General features: G+C 35.8%; 1 protein-coding gene across 1 annotated transcript in view; it reads left to right on the top strand.

The window, feature by feature from the left end:
* The window catches only part of LOC131067023 (phosphoacetylglucosamine mutase), a 68,995-nt gene extending 56,350 nt beyond the window's left edge, over positions 1 to 12,645 (top strand). Inside the window, exons 8-9 of the mRNA XM_058001957.2 lie at positions 11,914 to 12,010; positions 12,178 to 12,645. Of these exons, the coding sequence (XP_057857940.2) occupies positions 11,914 to 12,010; positions 12,178 to 12,335 (255 nt within the window). The 3' untranslated portion in view covers positions 12,336 to 12,645. The remainder of the gene's footprint in view (positions 1 to 11,913; positions 12,011 to 12,177) is intronic.
* The last annotated feature ends 10,421 nt before the right edge of the window (positions 12,646 to 23,066 follow it).

Raw genomic sequence — 23,066 nt, 5'->3', positions numbered from 1 at the left:
ATATAGAGTCTCTTAGAAAATGGATGGCTAGGATTGATCTAAGATCAACGGCCGAGATCATGCCAACAAAACCCTAGAATTGCCCTAATTAGGGTTACATAAAAAATGGTGCCACCAATATATGGCCCAATGAAAAGATACCTAGTCATCAAATAGGGAATCTTCTCGAAGATTCCTCCTGCATCCCCCTCTCTCCTAGCATACTCCAAGAATCTAGCCAATACTGAATCTAACTCCTCTGGAAATGCTAGGCAAGGTATCTTGCTATAAATCAATCACGTCCAATGAGTCCGAGCAAGCATCAAAGTGTTCTCCCATTCTGACATGAGCTTCTGCGAACTATGAACATGAATCAACAAAGAGACCAAGTCATCTATCTGACTCTTCTTCAAAGAGTCCAACTGGCAAAAATACATAAATTTCATCTTGTCTCTTAATTCGGCTAAGTGTAAACCACTAGCATCACTAACATCAATACCCAATAATTCCTCAATCAAGGCAAGGATCTTTATCTGAATGTCCCGAATTAATCCTTCCATTTCCATACAACTCGACTGGGTGTTCTCATAAGTTGATTTCTTCACAGCTAATGAACAATACCAGCCATGGAAATCGTATCTGTCTCCACTGTTGACAATGTTCTCGCTAACCAAGGTGGAATTAGGAATCTTCTTCAAAGCCTAGAGGCGTGGAATAGTCTTGTCTTGGATAGGCCGGAATTCTTCCCAAATTCCCTCCAAATACTGGATTTTGAATACAAGCCCTGTTGTCCTATCATATGCATGAACAAACTGAGTAAGGAAATCATCTGCCTGCTTTCTTGTGCTCTCATTCCACTTTTCCACCTCCGAGAGTGTATCTCTCGCTGCCTCACAGTGTGAATGCATTCCATGGTCAACTGCAATAGGGGAAATAAGGGTGGGATTTCCACGCCTTGTCCTTGCAATATACTCTCTAAGTCTGATATTCTCTTCTCTGTACTTTTCTTTCTCTGCAATCTCTCTGTCTATCCTTGCATCGATTGCTTGGAGGTTTTCACCAATCTCCTGGAATTCCTGCTTTCTGGATGTACGACCAAGGGCAACTGAAGTGATTTGGAAATCCATAGGAGTAGCAATGTCCGTTGTCATGCCTGCAATAGGAACAACAATCTGCGCAATCCACATTCCTGTCTCATCTCTAGCTATGTGCGACAAAATCTCCGCTCTCTTGGGCTCCTTCTCCTTAGCACTCCTAGCTAGGTAGTCATCAATATCATCAATAGGCTGTACCTCTATCATTTGTTTACTTTTTTCCATACTTCTCATTAGCCATTCAGGAATAGCAGCCATCTCCATACCATCATCGAGACATATTTCTTGATCAAGCTCTTTCAATGCCGAGATAACATCATCGTCAAGATTATTCTTGGTCCAATTATATACCTCATTTCCCAAGCTAACTTCCAAAAGGACAGTAGGGGATTCCGGCTGATCATTATTCTCATCAGGAGGTGCAGATGTCGCTGTGGCATGGAACTCCTGAATATTCTCTGGTAGTATCATTGTGTTGGAACACTGTTGAGTCTCCTTGTCATGTTCTGTTACTTCAATCACTTCGATTGATGAGACACTGGGAGGGGGTGAAGGAATGATAAGTGGAGGAATGATAGTCTTTTGTTTCTTCTTCACCTCCTCAATCTTCTTCCCTTTGGCCTTGATTTCTCCTGACGTGTTCTTTCTTCTCTTGGGAGCTTGACTCTCTTCGTTTGCATGAATCCTGACATCACCGATAGTCCTCTGATCATCCTCGGAAGTAGACTCTTCCGGCTTCATCCTTTCATAAGTGAAGGGAACACCCATGTCAACTAATTTGTTCATTTGTATGTCTACCCGTATGCGGGAGAAATTCAAGACCTCTCATCAATATATTCAAGTCAATCTCTTCTGACTCTGACCAATTAGGCAATAAGATTGCCTTCTTCATTTCACTCTCATACTGTGGATGTGTATGATCTCTATCATCTAATACTTGATCAGGAATGAGGAAAAGTCCACACTTCCTCATGAAATCCACTGACATTTTGGACCACATTCTTCTCTTCACTGCTTGCTCGTCCATCAGGTTAGCCCAATAATCTTCTATGTCAATTTGGTGAGTGAACTTCTCTCCTCTGATCCTTCCGATTTTCTTGTCTGGATCAAATCTTTCTCTCTTCTTATATGTAGCAAATCGGTAGAATGCAAGCTCCTCACTCGCAGTGTTGGCGGCTATGGCGGACTGGCAAACCTCTGACGTCTTCCCAATTGAAATAGGGAATGTCATTCCTGTCTTGTGCTTCTCTCTCTGGATAACATCGAACTCTGGAAGTTGTCTTACCACTTCCAACAATATCATTCTGTCGGTTGGATACCTAGGAGGTCTGTAGGGTTCAGATTGAAACCCATGAATCCTGAGGTATGTAAAAGTGGGAAACTGTATATACCATGATCCATACTTTTCTATTAACTCTGTTGCCTCCTTGGACAATCTTCTGTGGATTCCGCCTTGCAACATCCGTATGATGTACATAGTGAATGCATCATTCACTCTTTTATAGTCTTCAATTCTATACATGCTTAGCTGGGGGTAGCATTCATGACTCTTGAATTGTCCTTGCCCATTCCCGACTTCACCTTTGCATATTAATCCTCTGTATGAAACAAACCGCGCAAGCAGGTACACTAGGTAGGAAGTCACGGCGAATGACTTGGACTGTTCTACATTCCTTAGCTGAAAATCCAGGTTGTCACTTATAATCTTGGACCAATTCACTAGTGTTCCTCTAAGACAATCTTGAATGAATTAGAACATCCATCCATCAAATGTTGCTCCCTGCGGCATCCCCATCACTTTGTTGAGTAGGAATATCAAATCACTATATTCCTCCTTAAAATCTATGCACATGAATTTCTTGGGAGCCTTGGAATGATGAGACCTAGGCTCAATCATCCACTCTTTGTTAATTAAATTCTTACATACACCCATCTTCTTCGTGTATCTTTTTGCATAATCTTGCTTGGTTACATCCTTCATGTCTGTTTCGCGTGGAATTCCGAACACCTCTGCAATAGCATCCTCAGCAAGGTAGGCCATGACAACGCCCTTAGGACTCTTGATCATTCTTGTGAGTGGATCATAACATCGTGCACACTCCAGGACAAGCTCACTGCATTGTATGGAATGTGGAAATCTAGCGGCATGGAAAAGGCCACTCTTCATAATATTTGCATATGCTGGGGAAGGAACTTGATCTCCGACTCCAAACATTCGACGCTGCATCTGGTCGAAGTCTAGGAAATGCATGTTTGTATTAGTGATCTCCTTCCATCTGGATGAAATTCTGAGCTCTGGATAGAATCCAATCTCCAGCATCTTCAATAATTCTTTTCTTTCCTTATATCCAGACTTTGACATCGCACCTGTACGAAGCTCGAAGTTAGTCTTAGGAAAATAAATAATGTTCTTTTAATAAAATTCCTGACTTTCTAAAGATTTTAGCTAATTTAGAGCATGGAGTCAGGAAAACAATCCATACACTTGGTAAATTTTAACAATTAAGTTCAAAGTGTGACAACACTAAGGAATGGAAACCTTTCATAAAATTCATTAATACCTCCTTATGCCTAGAAAATATGTAAGCTAAAATGCAAAGGAGTATACTGGATAAATGATGACTAAGGAAATGTGTGAAAGGTTGTGTTTTCACACAATGTATGTCTGAAGACACCTTCCGCAGTCAACAATTCTGAAGACAACCTGAAATACAGACTTTTAAAACATGTTGCAATCTTCAAAATGTGCATAAACTCGATAAAAATCAGTTCTAATGATGAAAATAATCATATTCAAGAATGTAAGTTTGGCAGGTAAAAATTTTATATCTGAGGACAAGTCTGAAAATTGAATACTTCAGACTTACCAGCACCTTGCAAAGTAGTTAAAAATCCCTGAAAATGATGAAAAATGGCTAAGGAATCAACTCTAAGCAAAATCGCCAAAATGGTTAGGTGGCTGGAAATGAAAATTTCTGAAGACAACCGCCTAACAATGGAGTTTTCGGACCTGCAACAGCGATAAGATGGTTCTGAAAATGCACAGAAAACTCCACAAAACACCTCAAAATGCAAATCGCCTAAGTTGGAATTGGTTGGGCAATAAAAACTTAAGTTTGAAAATTAATGGCAACCATTAATGGAGGTCAAAATCTGAAGCAAACCTCAGATCTGAAGTGAATCAGCAGGCTGGAAATGATGGCAGCCACCAAGCATGCATGAAAATCCACCAAAATGTGGCATCAAATCACTCCCAAACTAAAATCGAAATTTTCCCAACTATGGCGCCAAAATAGAATTCTGAAAATGTTGTCAATGGCAGCTTTGACCTGCAATGGCAAGGATGGCAGCAATCTGGAAAATCGCCCAAGTTGGGATTGGATACCCCAAACACAAAAAATCGCCTTCCTTAGCAAAAATCGAATTTTTCAAGCTATGGCACCAAGGTGAAATTCTGAAAAATGTTATTAATGGCAGCCTTGATCTGCAACAATGGAGGTCTGGACAACAAGCAAATAATGGAAGAAAATATCGCCCAAGTCTCCAAACATAAAATCGCCAACTTTCACAAAAAAATGCCAAATTTGGAAAAATCGCCAAACTTAGCAAAAATCGAAAATCTGGTAATGGTCTTTAATAGCAGCAAAGGGGAATAGATCAACAAGTTGGAAAAAATGGAGGAGGAAAGAATCCTCAACCCAACACTTTACTTCAATCACTTGCTAAAATTCACCCAACTTGGAGAAAAATCGTTTTCATGGAGACACTTGGAAGAAATAATAATAAAATAATGCTAAGGCTCCTCTCTTATACTTGCTTTCACCTCTCACTTTCACCACACAAGCAATGTGAGATAAAACACTTGCTTAAATACTTGCTTGGTGAAAACCTAACTTGCTTCTAGAAGGTTCGAATATTAAATAATTATTGCAAGTTATTAAATTTTGCTTTTAAATTTTAAATAATCATTAATAATTATTTAAAAGCAATTAAAAATGGGGCTTATTTATTAAAATATTGCAAATTAAAATCAAAATTAAGCCTCCAGGGGAAAATCGACTTAGGTTGGGATTGAAAAATCCCTTTAAAAATTATTAAAATGTCCAAATTTGCCCCATAAGGGAAAATCGACCCTAGCTTGGATAAAAATCCATGCATAAATTCATCAAAATTGCACACAAAAACCTCCCAGGGGAAAATCGATATCAACTTGGACAAAAATCAAGACAAAAATACACTCTACTTGCAAAAAATCACCCCCAGGGGAAATTCGATGGTAGTCTGGATTGAAAAATCCACACTTCAAATTCACTTAACTTTGAAAAATACTCCCTGGTGGAATTTCGACCTTAGTCTGGATGAAAATCCGGACTCAAAACTCTTCAAAATATTCCTAGTGGAAAATCAATCTCTGTCTGGATGAAAATCCGGACAAAAATCCTTACCAAATGCTCTTAGGGGAAAATCGACCTCTGTTTGGATGAAAATCCGGACAAAAATCCGCACTTAGTTGTCACAAAAATCCTAGTGGAAAATCGACCCAGGCATGGAATCATCCTTAACGTTGTCCGCACTTTAGTTCGCACTCCAGTCCACACTCCTGGTGGAAAATCGATGGCAGTTTGGATAAATCTTGACACTTAGCCAAATTTTAGCACTTCCAGGGGAAAATCGACTTGGGTATGGATAAACAGTGGGGGAAAATAGTAGCCAGTATGGATTTCAGGGGAAACCCATGTGTAGTGTGGATTTGGAGTGGGGGAAAGGGTTGGGTAGTTTGGAATGTGAGGGGAAAAGCACCTCTAGCATGGAATTTGACCTTTTTACCCTTGGAATAAGGATTTCTCTTAGGATTTTATCATTTTAACCACTCAAAATCACTTGGAAACTTTAAATTTACACTGGATTTAGACAAATTTTCCGAAAATAAGCAAAACACTAGGAAAATATTGGAATAAAGTGCGAAATCAATTTAAATAATACCTTGGGAGCGAGAAAACAACTCCAAAAAGGTCTGTGAATACCTTGGCACTTTAAAATCACCGATTTGCGTGTTTAAAAACACGTTAACGCTCAATAGGTCTACACTTAGACAAAACTTAGGATCATTAAAAATATCAACGTTTGCAACGTGATCCTATAACTTCAAAAACCCTAGAAGGCACTAGGCATGATCAAAACTCCGAGACTCGGGCATGAGAAATGCAAAATTGCGCACTAAGCAACCAAAACCCTAACCTAACAATGCAGGAAACCGGAAAAGAGGGGGGTCCCTATTAGCAATGGGGCGATGTGTGAAAAGGTCACAACACTACTCTTATCATCATTGCTCGAAATTCAAGGAAGGACATGTGTTCTATTTATTGTAATTTTATCATTGGACAAGCATTAAATTCTATGTAATAGGTGTAACAAACCCTAATTAGGGTTTTCATCTTGTAATCTTGGCCATTGATTGTGAATCAATCTGAGCCACTTATTGCAAAGAGCTATCTATATAAGGCTTAGTATTCTCATTTGAAAGGGTTAATAGTCAATAGTTATTAGGTAGATCATTAGCAGATAGCTAGAGTAGAGTAGGAGAAAAGGAGATTGTCGTCAAGACTTTGTTGCACGAAGCATATTATTTTCATTGAAGATATGGTGAAATTCATGTGTTGACTCAACATTTACAATACTTCTCATTTATTTTCATGTTGATTAGATGGATGGAAGATATTGTGAATGATTAATGGTGAGATTCGCATGTTTATGCTACTAGTATTTTCGCTGATTGTGAAGTATCTTGCGTGGTCAAATGAACTCTTATAAGCTTAACTTCGATTGCTACTCACTCATTGATATGCATCCCCTTGGTGGTGTCTATGTTGTTGGTGGTGATTTGAATATGATAAGACTACCTTAGAAGATTGCGCTAAACTTTGTGGAGTTGTTGCTTTGCATGGCAAAGAAAAGTCTAGTTGAATTTCGCAAAGCAAAGTCCAGCTGAATTTTGCTAAGTCATTCATAATCTCTTACATTCCTAGGATTAGACTAGCTTTCTAGACCCTATTTATTTTGCCTTTTGTTTTAAATTTAAGTAAAATTTCATGTTCCAGCAGCATTCAAACATTCAGGTTCAACTTAAGTCCCCCTTGTGATTCAAGCAAATCACATCACGTAAGACCTGATATTCAGAACCTTGGAGTCACCTCGTATGATCACGAAGTTTAGCATAAGAGGAGATTTTGTTCAAGAGAGGATAAGATACTTAGTATTTTATTCTGTGTTTGAAGGTGTCATAAAAAACACATCAACAAGAAAGAGTAGAGATTTTTGAGCATTGAAGTTTGAAATTGCTTGAGAAAAGCAATTTGGGGAAGGGAGGACTTTCATGTCCCTTTTCTAGCAGGGTTGGCCCAACAACTAATAAAAGGTGTTTTTTTAACACCATATTAATTAATATATATTTAACAAAATCTAAAAAAATAATAATAATAAAAATAAAGTAAAATTTGAATTTGAAATAAGGCGTATATATATTGTATACATGACTTAATTATCTGGAAAATTGATTGAAAACCTCAATTACCCTAGCAGGTTGGGAGGAAGTCTCTGACTTGTTTTGATCAACTTTCCTATTCAAAATTGCTTTTTTTACCCTAGTTACAGTGATATCCTTAAACAGGTCTAATGTACAAGTGGCTGCCAAATTCTGAGGATTAAATTGAGAGGATACCAGGCTGCAGCTCATCCATTTGCTGATCTGAACATTCCCAATCACTTTTGGTCCTTTGGGCCATAAGATGGAGTGTTAGGCGGAATTTCATAGGGCTGCTGATCCCTTTGGAGACCAAATGATTGCGGCTGCCAGCAACAGGGCATACTCATCAACTGATCTGGCCAGTGAATTGCTGCCAAACACAAGTCTCAAGAGGCATGCTGCTACCCCAAATATGAGGGCCTGCAGTGAACAGCAGAGTGGATGTTTTGACAAATTTTCATTAAGAGTCCTGATGACCTACAACAGGAGTCAGAGTGGTGTTTCAGACCTAAACCCTATAGAAGAGTCAAGACAGAGAAGAGTGCCTTTCCCTGAGACAGATCGCTGCATAGGAGTTCAAGAGTTAGGGCATTTAGGGTCCCATTCACTGAGAGTTTCATGCCTAAAGCCACTGGGCGGGCTTAGAAGGAAGACTCCAGCCAATATTGTCAGATCTACATCAGGCCCCAGTCATTTCATTAACCAGCCCTTGTTCCAATCATAATTTTTCATTAGGGAGACTAGATTTTGTGGAAGTTCAAGGTCAATCACATTCTGTAAGTCTTGTACCAGATCAGATTTTGATTTTAAACTGGCTGTGAATCCATTCTGTAACTGAAATTCTGTTTTTGAAATTAAATTCTTTTAATGAATTTTGGACAAACTGAGCATTACTGTTTGTGAATTAATACAGCTCTGGTGAAGATTTAACTTGAAATCAAAGATCAGAAACTGGTTAAACAGATTAAAAAACCCTTAGGTTATTTCATAATATTGGTATCGTGTCATTTTACGATTTATTCATGTAACTTTGTATTAATATTGGTATCTTGTTATTGAAAATTAATAACATTTTGTTCACATTTTTTGATTTCTAGTCTCTGTATATGTGATGTGTTGAAGGTTTGAATCGAAAGGAAAGTGTTATAGAAAATACACTATTGATATGTAGAAAGAGAAATATATCATGTTGAAAATAATCCAATAATGCACCAAAACAATATCATCTCACAGTGGTGACCGGCAGCGAAGATACACAACCCAGAATATATTCCACATGGCTATTAAAAAAATGCATCTTTTCATTTCCAATTTCTAGTGATAATTTTAGACAGCTTTGTTCTTAGGCAAGCAGGTAACCTGTTAAGGTAAAACAAATTCCGAACTCAATTAGGTAAAATTGATTTTGTTCTCCATATTGGGGATGTGTATAGTAATCTCATGTGAGTAGCATTAGTCCTTATAGATTTGTGAGCAACTATTCTCAGGGTGGATGCTATTGATGTTTGGGCTTTGATCACTCTCTAAAGGATTTCTGAAGATATGTTTTTGTGATGCCCATAAAATTGGCCAGAATTTTCTTACAAACTTTGACACCACTTATGCTTACCTTTGGCATGCAAATGCACAAGGCTTCTATTATCTACCCCCTCACAAACATTTCCAACTTAGTGATTTGCAAACATTCTTAACTTGCAACTTAATGCTGTTCTCTCTTAATGGCGAAAACCGTTTCTGGCATGTTAGAAACCTATTTTTGAGATTCCAAAACATTTCTGTCCCAGCCAGAAATTCTTGGAGAAGGGCCTAGAAACTCCAGAAATGTTTCTGGCAAATTGGATTTTTTCCAGCATTTTCTTGCTGTAGTAAATGTCTTTCCTGGTATCTTTACTGCACAAATAAGTTTGTAGGCAACATTCATGGAAGGCAGTGACTATATGTAGTCAACATTAGGGGAAATAGAAGGAATATTGCAGAGTGCATACTGAAGATCGACATGCAGAGAGCAAAGACACACATGCATGCATGGGAAAGAGATAAAATTGGATAAGCATGTAGGTGAGGAATAAGATTTTATAGTGTGATTCATGCATTTTTATTAAAGGTCGTTTCACTAAAATTTAAGTTGTCAAATCAGGCTAATTTGAAGGCTCATTGTACAAAATTGGCTAATTTCAAACTTAATTCATACAAGTGTCTAAATTGTGTGATTGTAGGTTTTAAGAAATCTGATTGACACTGGAAATCAAGCCCCAGGCATCCACAAAAGTTATTGGAGATGAAGACTTCAAAGATGGAGCTATTTGCTTTACAAATGAAATGAGCTCCTCCATGAGAGGCATATGAAGATGAATAAAGCTTCAAAAGTTCTAGCAGAAACTCAAAATATATGTAAAAGAAACATGCATAATAGAACAAACTCATCTGAAGCAGAAGGGAAAAATGTGCGGGAAAAAGAAATGCAGCCCTTAAGAAAAAACATGGTCTTACAACTTTAACTATGTACACTTTTTAAAACTCTAAAATTTGCAACGCAGAAAGTGAATTAAAAAACTGTAGAGGATAAATAATCCTTACTATCAAATAATAGATCAAATTGAGAAATTTTTATTTTTGCACGCATTCTGAGTTCATGCAAGACATCAAATTCAGAGGCTGAATTGCCGTTGGTGACAACAGAGAAAAATTATCATCAGAAGTAAATGTATCTTTTGGTAAAATTTTTAAGGTGAACCAGATAACTTTTTTTTTTGACACATTTTCTAAGGTGGACAAAAACTTCCATCTTGAGGCTGGATTGGGTCAGCATGGAAGACAGAAACTTTCAAAATGCTCTGGTATATTTACCATGAAAATTTGATGTCATTTTGAAACTTATTTTTGTGGGCACACTTCAAAGTTCACAATGAACAAGAAAAAATAACACAAGGTAGAGCATGACAAATCTGCCAAGGGATCAAATTCCTGAAATGACTACTATGAGAATAATGCAGTTATTGCTACAACTTCAACTATATATGAAGAGAATATATCATCCATTTGAGAAGAAAAGAAAAAATGTTGGAATGTGAGTGAAATCCTCACTTTTTGAGTTGTAGTGGACAATTTTCCTCACATGCCAAGAGGGATGGTGGTGGGCAATAAAAGAAGAAACAATAATGATAAAAGCAATAAAAGCTTGTATTTCAATAACGATGATGTATATTTATAGTTGAATTTGGCTTGAAACTGCTCTGATCTCAAAAAAAAGATGATGAGTTGCAAGGAATAAGAACCCCAATCTGGCAATATAGAAGTGAAAATCACCAATTGATTGGAGAGATCTCTTCCTTAAGCTGTTTAGAAGACTCATGCAATGCTTGATTGTAAACAAAATGGTTGGATTGTTGTAGATCAAGCCAAAAAGCTTCCCTAGTGTAGGAGGCCTTGTTCCTTATAGAAAACTCCAAAAAATGTTAAGTCGAAAAAGGGAAAGTACCACCAGCTTGTATGGTAAAAAGAGAAGAAGACTCTGAGTCAGGTACCTGTTTTTGATTTGATTTTTCCCGAGCCACTGTAAAGAAGAATCCTCCTTTCCAGCTGTTTTTCTTTCAAATCAGACAATGGATGAGCAACAACTTAGGGCTTTTATGAATCCTGTTCTCATATCATGTGGTCATACTGAGGAATAAGGATAATTCTCAAGCAAACTCACACCAGTGAAAGAGCAATTTACAATAGAGAAAATCGAGGCATGGAAATTTTCGAAGTGGATATGGTTGGTGCTCTTTACCATTGTGCACAGGGGAGCACTCACGGACTATCACTTTTTGCATGAAAGGATGAACCATATGCTATTACGTAGACTCTACTGAGCAGCGGACAGGAGAGCATGAGGGTAGACCATCTAAGTGGTACATAAGCTAGGTGGACATGGGTCAATGAGATGCAAGTTTGGATCATAAAGAGCGATATTAATATAGCCTATAGGACCATTTATTACTTAATGTGCGTTTTACTCAACTCAATATGTTGGAGCCAGCTTATCTTAACCGATTTCCTAATATCTGACATCTAACTTCCCCCCCTACTTCACCCATCCCCCAATTTCCCTGACTTTGAAACCTTCTCTCTTCTGGAGTTTACATTGATTAGTCTTTATTTTAGAGGTTTGTTTTACTGGAAACTTTTTATTTTATTTAATATTTTTATAAGATTGTTAAGAGATGACAATATGTTATATCTGATGAGATTGGATTTCGCACTTTTCCATTTACTATTGTTTAGTTATACCTATGCATGTTTTCAGTCTGGATAAGTTGGCTGTTTTGCTACCAGGTAAAAGTTGCAGATAAAACATCTATAGTCACCACTGATGCAGAAACTAGGGTGTTGAGGCCCTTGGGACTTCAGGAAGCAATTGATTCTGAAGTTGGTATGCATTGTTTCTTATTGGTGTGCTTCTATGTTATTTTATTTTAACAACTTTATTGTGATACTTGCTACTAACATATTTCACTTACGTTACACTCTTGATAAGTAGTTTGTTAGTTGACTGATTTCATGATTTTTGGGATTTTAAATTAATTGTCTGTTTTGCAGCAAAACATTCCCAGGGGCGGGCATTTGTTCGTCCCTCTGGTACAGAGGATGCAGTACGAGTCTATGCTGAGGCCCTAACACAAGAGGCTGCAGACAGTCTGGCTCAAGCAATTGCTGAGCATGTGCACCAATTTGCAGGACTTGTAAGTGCCACATGATGAATGGATGCTTTTGAAAGAAAATGCTTATGCAAAAGGAGGTTTAATCTTATAGAGAGAGTTCCTATCTTTTTCTTCCTTTATGCATTTTTCCAGAATGGGAATGCATCAGATGGAGGGTTTCATTACTCAGAGCACATTCCCATCCCATATCATGTAACTGTTGCTTATTTGGAATTTCATTGTTAATATCCTTTAAACTGCAAACTCAACTAAAAATAGTATAGTTCATTGTTGGTTCTGAGACAATCAAGTCATGAACATGTGTAGGAGTTACGAGGCTTAATTTTTTTACTTGTCAATTTTGTGACCACTTTGTCATAGTCAATACTGTATATCATGTGTCAATATTCACAATTCCTTTGAAACTAGCAATGTTCTTTATTAATAGTTATAGGGAAAAAATATACCTCACATCTAGGGCTAATAATTGAATAAAATAAAATTAAATATAATAAGATCCTAGATAAGGAGCTGCAGCTGTGGCAGATTATATGACAGCTCAGAAACTTGGAAACTAAAGGAAAGGACTTCACTGATTTTGATGGTTGATACATAGTTGTTCACTATTTTGATAATAACTTTTTAACCATAACTCAAAATTGTTGAAAATTGGATGTGTTGGAAGCATAATGACAAAATGTAAACTAGGTTGTCCACATAATTTTATGCTGGGAACACAATTGCTGCAGCCTGGTCCAGTTAATATGATTCTATCTTGGGTGGTGTGATTCCATTATTTGTAGAATTTGACATTTTCTACTTGTAGAAGATACTCAGTGGTGTATATCTAATAAGGAAAAAGTTGGGTGGTGCTAAGAAGCACCATTTTAATGTGCTATAGCAATGGGGAAAAGCAATTCACTTCCTTGAGAACAAACAAATTCGGAAACTAATTCAACATTGATAGAGATAGAGAACGGAAAAAATTGTTGGATGCTATGTAGACAAAGTAATTGATAGTTGAACCTGCAATTGTTAGTGACAGATATGCAAAATGTTGTCCCACATCAATTGGATACTATCTATTGGACTGATTTTGATAGATTTCCCTTTGCAAGGACTTTGGTTGTATTTGGTGGTTGTGTGTCTATTTGAGTTTCCAGTTACTATGTGATCTAATTTGCCCCCTAGTCTTAACTATTGCTCTTTCAAAGCTTTTGGCAATTAATATAAGGTCGTGATGAGTGCCTATTGTTTGCAGTTAACAAATAGATTAACAGACCTTTGTTTTGATTAACTACATAGTTATTGTTGCTCCCAACAAACTATATTGGGTTAGTTGGTCAAAAGTTTATGAACTTGTTTATATCCCTTTCTTTGTTAATTGCGAACTAATATCTATAGATCTTCAAGTTGGCTTGGGTAGTGGGTTCTAATTTGTAGATCTTTCAAGGTCTCAATCAACATTGAAACACTTTACACATATGGCATTTGTCATCTGATATTTGACTAGTCTCATTTTGATCGGTTCATTTAGAAGTATCTATTACTTGATGGAACGAGGTTGGTAGTGGTGGGTCCTTGTGGTCTAAAATATTAATAGCCACATGAAAAGTCATAATTGGTATTTGTAATTATATAGTTAGTTAGCAAGGTCTCAAGGCTGGGAAATAAATCTTTTGTTGGCTATTGATCTTCAAATTTCGGATAGTAATTTGGTTGCCCATTTGGTAATGGCATATATCTAGTGCATGCCAAGGTTAGAGCCATGCATTGCCAAGGTGGAATTTGAAATATGTATTTTTGGTAGGATTGTAAAAGGAAATAATTTGGCTAGTGCCATGGGCATTTATAATGTGTTCATTGGTTATGTGTCCTTTCATTTCCAAGTTTCAGGTTGCATCACTAGAACGATTGGCAAATTCTAATTAGCTTTTGATGGTCTATGGATTAGTAGTTGGGGCCTACACTTGAAGTATAGATGTTTTGCTAATTGTTGAACCCCTTTGATAGTCATCTAGATTGTACCATGTGCTATGAAAAGGAATCTATGGATGGGTAGGTGGGGCCTAGGCTTGAAGTATAGATGTTTTCCCAATTGTTGAACCCCTTTGGTAGTCATTTAGATTGTACCATGCATTGTGAAAAGGAAAAGTTTTGTTAGTCCTTATGTATATGTTGGATTAGTTCTTTGGTCATGTTTCTTGTAAGGATTGTTTTTACAAGTGTTTCTTAGTGGGTTCCTACATAATTTGAAGATGGTCCTATAGGCTCTTAACTCAAGAGTTCTAAGTATCTTTCTAGCTAGTTGGTTTGGCTACAGTAACATAAATAAGACAAGTTATTCATATGACAACTGTGTATGTCTCTTGTGGAAATTGTTGGTGTTATCTAAAGGTGTTGCCACATGACCCTACTCAAATGCAACTGGGGTCTTCTTTTGACAAGTGTTTGTGTGGAAATTCTTTGTGAATTTTCACATTTACAAACTCCAAGTTGGCATTATATTCGGAACATCTCCATTGGTTGTCTTCCCCACTACATTGACACAATTGGCATGAAGCAACCCAACTGGATATATCAATGTATGCATCCTCTTAGTACCCATGTTTTTTATTGTTTATTTGTTTATTATGCATCCTTGATCGTCAAATTAGGAGGCGACCTCAAATTAGATAATCTTATGCCTTTTCCTTATAAGGAATCATCAAGAAGGTGGTTTGATTGATTACATTGCCATTTTTGTAGTATGCTTGTTGTGTGATAATATGTATCCCAACATTTTCACTATCATTTTTAGTAGTTGGAAAATAAAACCCTTTTGACTTGACCTTACATTATTCCTAAAGAAAGTACATTCCTCTAAAAAATATGTCAAATGTCTTAGAATTGCCATCTTGCTTTTCTACAAAATTTGAAAGGTTGTGTTTGATAATTATTGCCCACTTGAGTCTTTGTAGTCTTTTGGATTGGGCCATATCTTTTCTTTTGGGATTAAAAAAGCAAGGCCTACTAACAAAAGCTTTGTTTGAGAGACCTACGGGGAGATTAATGTCATCTTCCTATGCATCAAAGAAACAACAAAATTTTGCATGCAACTTTAAGATTAGGTCTTGGTTATTACTTCAATATTGGCTCATTTGGAGACCAACCAATCCTTGATGGGTGAGCAAATTGCATCTCTCCAAAATGGATTGGGTGCATCACAATTTGTGAGAGATTCCTTGAGAAACTCAATGAATTAGTGGAGCATGTACCAAGCTGTGTGAAACTATGTAAAGACTTGGGAGTGATAAGGCCAATTCTAGGGTCTTGGGAGTAATTGATCAGTAGTGGTGGGCTTGGGAAAAGTGTGTTGTTTTCATATGCCTTTCTTAAGTATTGAATAGGTGTTAATCACCTATTAGGTGAGCAATCTTCTAATGCTATAAAAAGAAGCCTCTTTCCTCAATTTTGGCATAAATCTTTTTGGTAGATTCATGCTTTTGGGCACTTGTGCAATCTTTGGTGTCAATAGTTGTAGGTTGATGTAAGACTTTGTTTATTTTTTTCAATTTATTGTGGTGTTTTACTTTTGGGAAACCTCCTTGTACAGACAAGTTCTCGTATAGCCTTGTATTCCTAGGAATTTACTATTTTATTAATCCTAGGGTCTTTACACCATATTCAACTCATCGTTTCTATATGTAAATTGAAAATGCTAGGGGCAAATGGATTGCATATAGATAAAGCATCATTTTTTAGATGGCAAAAGCAAATAAAGTGAGGGAACATTTGGAGGACCACCTTCTTCATGAGGGAGTGTCTAGAGGACTACCTTTTCCATGCCAGAGCATTTGTCGACCTATCCATCATGGCACCTCAATCAATTTTAAAGATTTTAGGTGTAAGTAGGTGGTTGTTTGGATTTTGGTTGTTACTCTAGTGTAGAGTGACCAATCTTCCTTTTATTCCATATGTTCTCTAGTCATCAATTCTAACTTGTTCAATTCTTAAGGCACTTTCAAGAGCCTTTTTGTAGGATTTGTAAGGGAGTTTCTAGACTTCATCCTATGTGTTCTTGTTTAGGGCTCACAAGAAGAGGCATAATTCCTTGTGATCCATGAGTTGTATACTTATTGATGGCTAGAGATCTTATCTCCATCGCATTATAAGTGACGTACCAATTTGTTATGGTTTGATGCTTAAGAATTCTTATATTCTTATATTCACTAGTTTGTTCATATCAAAAGTTGTGACAAATTTGTCAAGGAGTTGTTAAGAGTGTGTTGTCCCTTCAATCACTTGATAATACCAATCTAATGTAATATGTTCCAAGATCTTAGGAAAAAAGTGACTAATATATACCATTGAAGCAATCCTTGAACACTAATCAACTAATCATAGGTGCCTTTTGTAGACACCTAAAATTGACTATTTGTGTATGGTCAATTTATCCCCATTATTTGTCTATTCTAGGTATTTTCATTGATTAAATTATTTATTATTATTATTATTTAATTAATCATCTTTATCCCTCTATTTTCTAGTCTATTTCCTCATGTAATTAATTTACCCATTCAACACAACTTTTGAGCCCTTCATCTATTCAATTAAACAAATACCCTTATATATTTAATTTAATTCACTTATTCCCTTTTTCTCCACATAGAATTAAAATCCAAATTTTAATTCCTCTTCCCTTTGTCTCTCCAAGTGTCAAATCCTCCAACATTTCTCATTTGCATCTTAAGCCTAATCCTAATTTTAATCTTCACCTAATCCTCCACTAAGCATGTGCATACACTTAATCTTTGATTAAGTGAACTCAACTCCTCCCACCACATCAGACACACGTGCCTCTTACACAAGCACATGGGATTGTCCCCTTAGTACCCAAAGATGAATTTTTAATTCCTTTATTACTCTCCTTCATCCTCCACCATAGATATTCATCCTCCAATCTCAACCATCCATTCATTTTCATCCAAAATCCTCTATATCCAACTCCTAACTATTTTTATTGCTCTCTCTTTTTGTATTTGAGCACCATTACGTTGTTGGATTTTCGAGTGAGCACACATCCAACTGATCATATTGGGCAAATCTACTTAAGAAAGGGTTAGTTTCATTTTGTTAATTTATATTCTCTTTTGACCTCATTTTAGCTTAATCTTGATTGTTGTATTGTTTTGTGATTTCAAGTTGTTTTAATGCTATTTTAGGCCGTTTAAGAGTCACATTTCTTTGCACACATCTTGACATTAATCATAGGATCTCCTCCCTTAGATTTGGGTAAAATAAAGAGAGGTCTTGGCATAAAATCATTTTGTGTTGCATGATCCAATGACTTATTTAAATAATCAAGGTAAGTCCTTGAAAAGGGATCATGCATGAGTGGAAGTGGTCCTCTAAAGATGGGTCTTGACAAATATGTTTGATAGTTTGACTATGGTTGAAGTTTTGAGTAGGGTTGGTGAAACCTGAAAAGGTTTGGATAATTTTGTTGTAAAAGGACAACTAGTTAAGATCTAGTTTGGGTGGTGCAATTGTATGTTGGGTATTTGTCCAAGTTGGAAAGTGTTAGTCATGTTGTATGAGAGACATGCAAGCCAAGCTTGTTTGTGTTTAGCTTTAGAAGAATTGTTGAACACCTTGAGCTTCAAGTGTCTAGATCCCTTGAACCAAGGTGGTGGTAAAAGCCTCTGGGGTTGTTTCTTTTGTTTGATTAGCATCTTGTGCTTTTCTCACTACCTTGGATTTCCATGTTGCGTGTGTTGTGAGGAGGCTTGATCAATTTGGAAAGCCATGTCAAGGACCATTCTTGCACTTGCTATATCCTTTTTAAGGTGACCCATTTTGTTGTTGATGTGGGTAGCCATCTATGTAAGTTTTGAGTTTGGGGTCCTACCTATGAATCTCATATTGAACTACCACACATTGGGCCTTTCAAGGGTTTGGATTTGGTTGAAGGTCAATTTCTTAGTATGGCCCCCAATTGGGGTTGTTAAAGGTATAGAAGTCTTGATTATGCTGCATGCTTTGTTCTAGCTCTTGATGAGGGTCCTAAGAATCAGTGTCTTCATAATCGTACTTATTTGTTACAAGAGCCACATGATTTGGAGGGATGTAATGGTTAAAGGAAAGGGTGATTAGATTAGTAGAATTGAATTGCTCTTAGGTTGTCTCTCCTAATAGATTTGCGGGCATTGTAGGAACCACAAACAAATGGATGAAGATAGAAAAGATAGAGGAAATGGGATGGAATGGAGTCAAAATCGAGAAAACTCATTCAAAAAGATTTGCTCTTTGTGTTGGGTTGACCAAAATACGTATGCTCTGAATTCAACTCATCACTATTGTGCATAAATTGAAAATGGTTGGCACATGTATTGCATACATGTGGATAGCTCACTCTTGCTTACATGGTAAAGGCTAGTGAAACAAAATAGTGTCTAGAGGATTGCCTTATTCATGGGTGGCAATGATTATGTCTTTGTAAATAGGTGGTTTTAATAATTCTAACATGCTCATTTGTGGTGATACATTTGATGTTGAGTTCTTTATGAGTTTTATCTAGGAAGATATTAAGACAAAGTTTTCCTACTTTAAAAAATGCCAGTGTGGTATCTTGATGACCGATTGTCAATTTTTTGGGTTGAGCTTGTTGTATGGCTTGGACTTCTTGTTCTTCAATGGATTTAGTTGGAGGTGAGATTTCCCTCCATATTCTTAAGGTAACCTTTATCCAATCCTCTGTAATCCTAGGACACATTAATATGATATACTAAATGATACTAACATTTGACTATATTCTTGGAACATGGGCTTCACTATTCTTGGTTGGTTGTGATTTGTTGAAATTGTCCGCTTGTTTATTTGTGATTTGTTGGATGCATACTTGCTTGTTTAGTGAATGCATGGTTGTTAAGACTAATTTTCAAAGTGTGCTTGGCTCGCATGAAAGAAGCCCTAAGTGTTGTGTTTTACTTTTTTGAATGAATTGGTTCCTTACAAAATACAAATTGTAAATTAAACTAAGTATCAAAATAAACAATATAAAATTAAGTGAAATAATTCTAATCTATGCTTTTCTATTTTTATGTCCTTTGAATATGCAAACAGCTAACATCTTTTCTAACAATTAACATTGAGATTTATATGAGTGCAACTAATATTTTTGTTTATTTGTTTTGTTTTTGGATGATTTATATGCAACTATAACAAATTCAAATCGAACTAATGTGCAAACTAACATGAAAAATCAATAATTTCTATTTCTCATTTTATTTTTCTTATGGCTAAATTTAAAACAATGATCTCAATCATGGCTTAATCCAAATGTTTCTACTTAACTTCCTTTGGCTCGTAATGGATTTTTACAAAATAAAACAAATGATACAACTCATTGATTTTTGTGAATGAAATTGATAAATAATTGTTTGTTCTTGTTTCATGGTTGCTAATCAGATCAGTAATTGTCTCTTAATGGTTTGTGATTGTTTATCGTTGACGCGAGCTTGATTTTGTTGATATTTGAAACAAATACTTTATTATAAAACAAAGATTTACATAAATAAAATTAATTTAATAAAACAAATTAATTATAAAAATACAAAGAACTAAAATAAAATGCTATAAACTTAGAGAAGTGTGTGAAACTAATTAAATTTAATTCTAACTATTTTACTCTAAAACTAATGAACTATTCTAATTGAAATAACTAATAAAAAATTTGCACACTTAGAAATTGAAATTTCAAGACATTAGAGATTGAAGGTGTGGTGATAGTATCTTAGAGATACAATTTTTTTTTTTTTTCTTCTCCAGTGAGTCTTTTTCTAATTATAGGGAGAAAAAGAAAACAAAAGTAATGTGTAAAGGTGCCAAAGACAAAACCATGTTATTGTAGGGATAGCTTTGAAGTTGCTAATGCTTAAACAAAAAACTTGGAGGCTATAGAGTAATGATAAATTGCAATAGTGGTGTTGTAGAAATTGTTGACAACTTGGAAATAAATTGTACTCGTCTCTTTAAAAATGGTCAAGATAAAGAAGTGTTTGGTGCTAAAATGAGAGCTTGTATTGAAAAACTAAAATTTGTATGAACAAAAGACCCCAAAAATAACTGAAAAAAACCCATTTAATAATAGTCTCATATCTATGAATGGTGAATGGGAAATGGAATTAAATAACCCTAGGTGAAATCTAAGCCAAGTAAATAATATTTCAAATGCCAAAAATAATGGCAAGACGAATGTATGAAAAATTTGTGCCACAAGCTTAAATTGTAGATTTGCTCATCTTTCCTATAATATCATCATTGGGCCAATCTCAAAATCACTTGAGCAATTTAGAAATTAGATAGGTGATTTGATTTAAGGGGTGTAATTTTGTAGCTTAAAGGTCAAAACACGAGCTTTAAAAAATAATGAAGCATGGAAGCAAAACAAATGACTAGCAAGCATCAAGTCAAACAGAAAGGGAGGGAAGGTGGGGTGACTATGAACTGACTAAACATTGTCATCGATTATAATCAATAGTCATTTGTACGCTATCCATAACATGTGTTATGCCATTGAATCTCATCAAACTTGCCATGTATACTTCTTTTGTTTAGACACACATATTTCCCCCTCAAAAAAGAGATTCTATACAAATAAATATCTACCACTTCTCAAGATAGACATTTAAGGCCTTAACTTACTTGTAATTACCTTAATTATTGTGCTACATCTAGACCAACATAAATGAAAGTAAAGACCATCAATACTGTAAAATAATTTAAGAAATACTAGTGATAAAATGTAGGCAAGAATACTTACCATTGATGCATAGTTTAAGAAATACCACCTTCACCACAAGTGCTTGTCACTAGTTAAAACTAAACAAGACAAACACGTAAAACATGGTTCGAACCCATCTCAAATGAAGGGTTAACCCAAATTTGTAAATACAATAGAAATGAGGATGTATCCTCTAGGCGTGGTATATTTTGTATAACTTTGTTCCCTTGTTTGGATAACTAGCAAGAAGAAAAATGGTATGTTCAAAAACCAAAATTTAACCCATAAACTCAAGATTAGGTCATTTTAAAGTCATTTACATTTGTCAATTTGGGAGAAAACTAAGTTCTACATTGACCACGACAATTTTGGATGAAATTATAGTCTCCAAAGAGGTTACGATATGAGGATCATTATCACGGTGTCCCCATAACTGCATTAATGAAGAAAAAACACTTTTTTCCCTATTTTTAATTTTATTAGTCACTTTGTAATATAAGTTGCTGTTAGCATTACCTTTAGTGTAACCAAGCTTCAAAAGATATTTGTCCAATCTAGCATACTAGGTTCTAGATTTACAAAATTTGACCCTCAAATTTAGGGCCTTTAATATCACCAGATAAGCATTTAGGTGATAAATGTGAAGGTGTTTTCATTTTCAGTTTTCATGTAAAAATCTACCTTTTTTATTATCAAAGTTTGGGTTTTGTGGGGTGATGGCCAAAATTGTCAATTTGCTTGTGAATTATTGGTCTTACTAGCAAAACTAATCACCCAAGTGATCTTCAAATTGTTAGGGCAATTGAGAGATCACCCTTACCAACAAGGGTGATTTCAAATAATGAGACAACCTTTCTAGTTTTTGTGTTTTTTTAAAGATTTTTCTATTTTTAATTTTTGATATGTTTTTTGGGAAGTTTACTTCTTTTTTGTTATTTCTTAGGATTCATACATTAGATGGAATAATGTCAAAGAGCAATTGTGGCTTTCTCAAACCTTCAATGAACTTCCTTATGTAGATTGGATCATTTTATGACAATTTGTGTTTGGTCAAGTGGCTGGGATCCCAATATTGTGCCCTCTTGCCCAAATTTGTTGTGATATACTTACTTATTGAGACGTAAATTAGAACACCTTTTCTTTTTCTTGATATGGCTAAAGAGTGGATGATCCCATTATACGATGTCTATAGGATTCTAGTTGTTCCTATCTTGGGCAACTACCTTGTTTTGAGTTAGTGGACCTCTAAGGCACATTGAATTTAATGAACCTCCCCTATGGGGGACAAGGAGCTAGGAGAGAAGAGATGGATTCTGTTACATTGGTCCTCTATCTTGTTATCTCACCATTGTAGAAGATGGTATTGGCTTGATTTCCTCTAGAGTATCTAGAGACAAGAAGACACATTCTTGCTTAGGCTTAAGCTCTTGCCATTTAGTTGCTGGATTAGAGTAGAGTTCTTGCATGGGATGTTGATATTTTGGCCTTTGTTTTTTTGTTTTTAGATAATTCGCTTTTCAAGTCTATGTGTTCCATTCCTTTGTGCACATGAATGATTTAAAGTTTCAAAGTGATTATTTATTGATAGCTAAATGTATATGCTATGCAACATGCTTTGTATTTTCTAGTTTTATAATGTATGCATGGTAGATATGTATGGATGTACTTTGGGTATAACATGAGTGTACTACACATGAATGATGTACTCATTTGGCTATTATTTTCACACATGATTTTATTATGGTTATTCTATTTATTAGATAATATGGACATTCAATAGACACTATGATTGCTCTTTACATGATTTTTGACTAAGTGGATTGTTAGTTAACTATTATATAGGTTGATCGCTAGATTTCTAAAATATAGGAATTAGAGAATCAAGGATGGAGTGAAAACAATGGAATAGGTGGTCCAACACAAAATCACAAAGGGTGAAGCATTGGTCAAAACCTACACCAACCGTGTAATGCACCCATTTTGAAATAGGATTTAATAATAAATATTAATAATAAAATTAAAAG

Source organism: Cryptomeria japonica, chromosome 3, assembly GCF_030272615.1.
Source record: "Cryptomeria japonica chromosome 3, Sugi_1.0, whole genome shotgun sequence".
Classification (NCBI taxonomy): Eukaryota; Viridiplantae; Streptophyta; class Pinopsida; order Cupressales; family Cupressaceae; genus Cryptomeria; species Cryptomeria japonica.
This window is presented reverse-complemented; position numbering and strand designations above follow the sequence as displayed.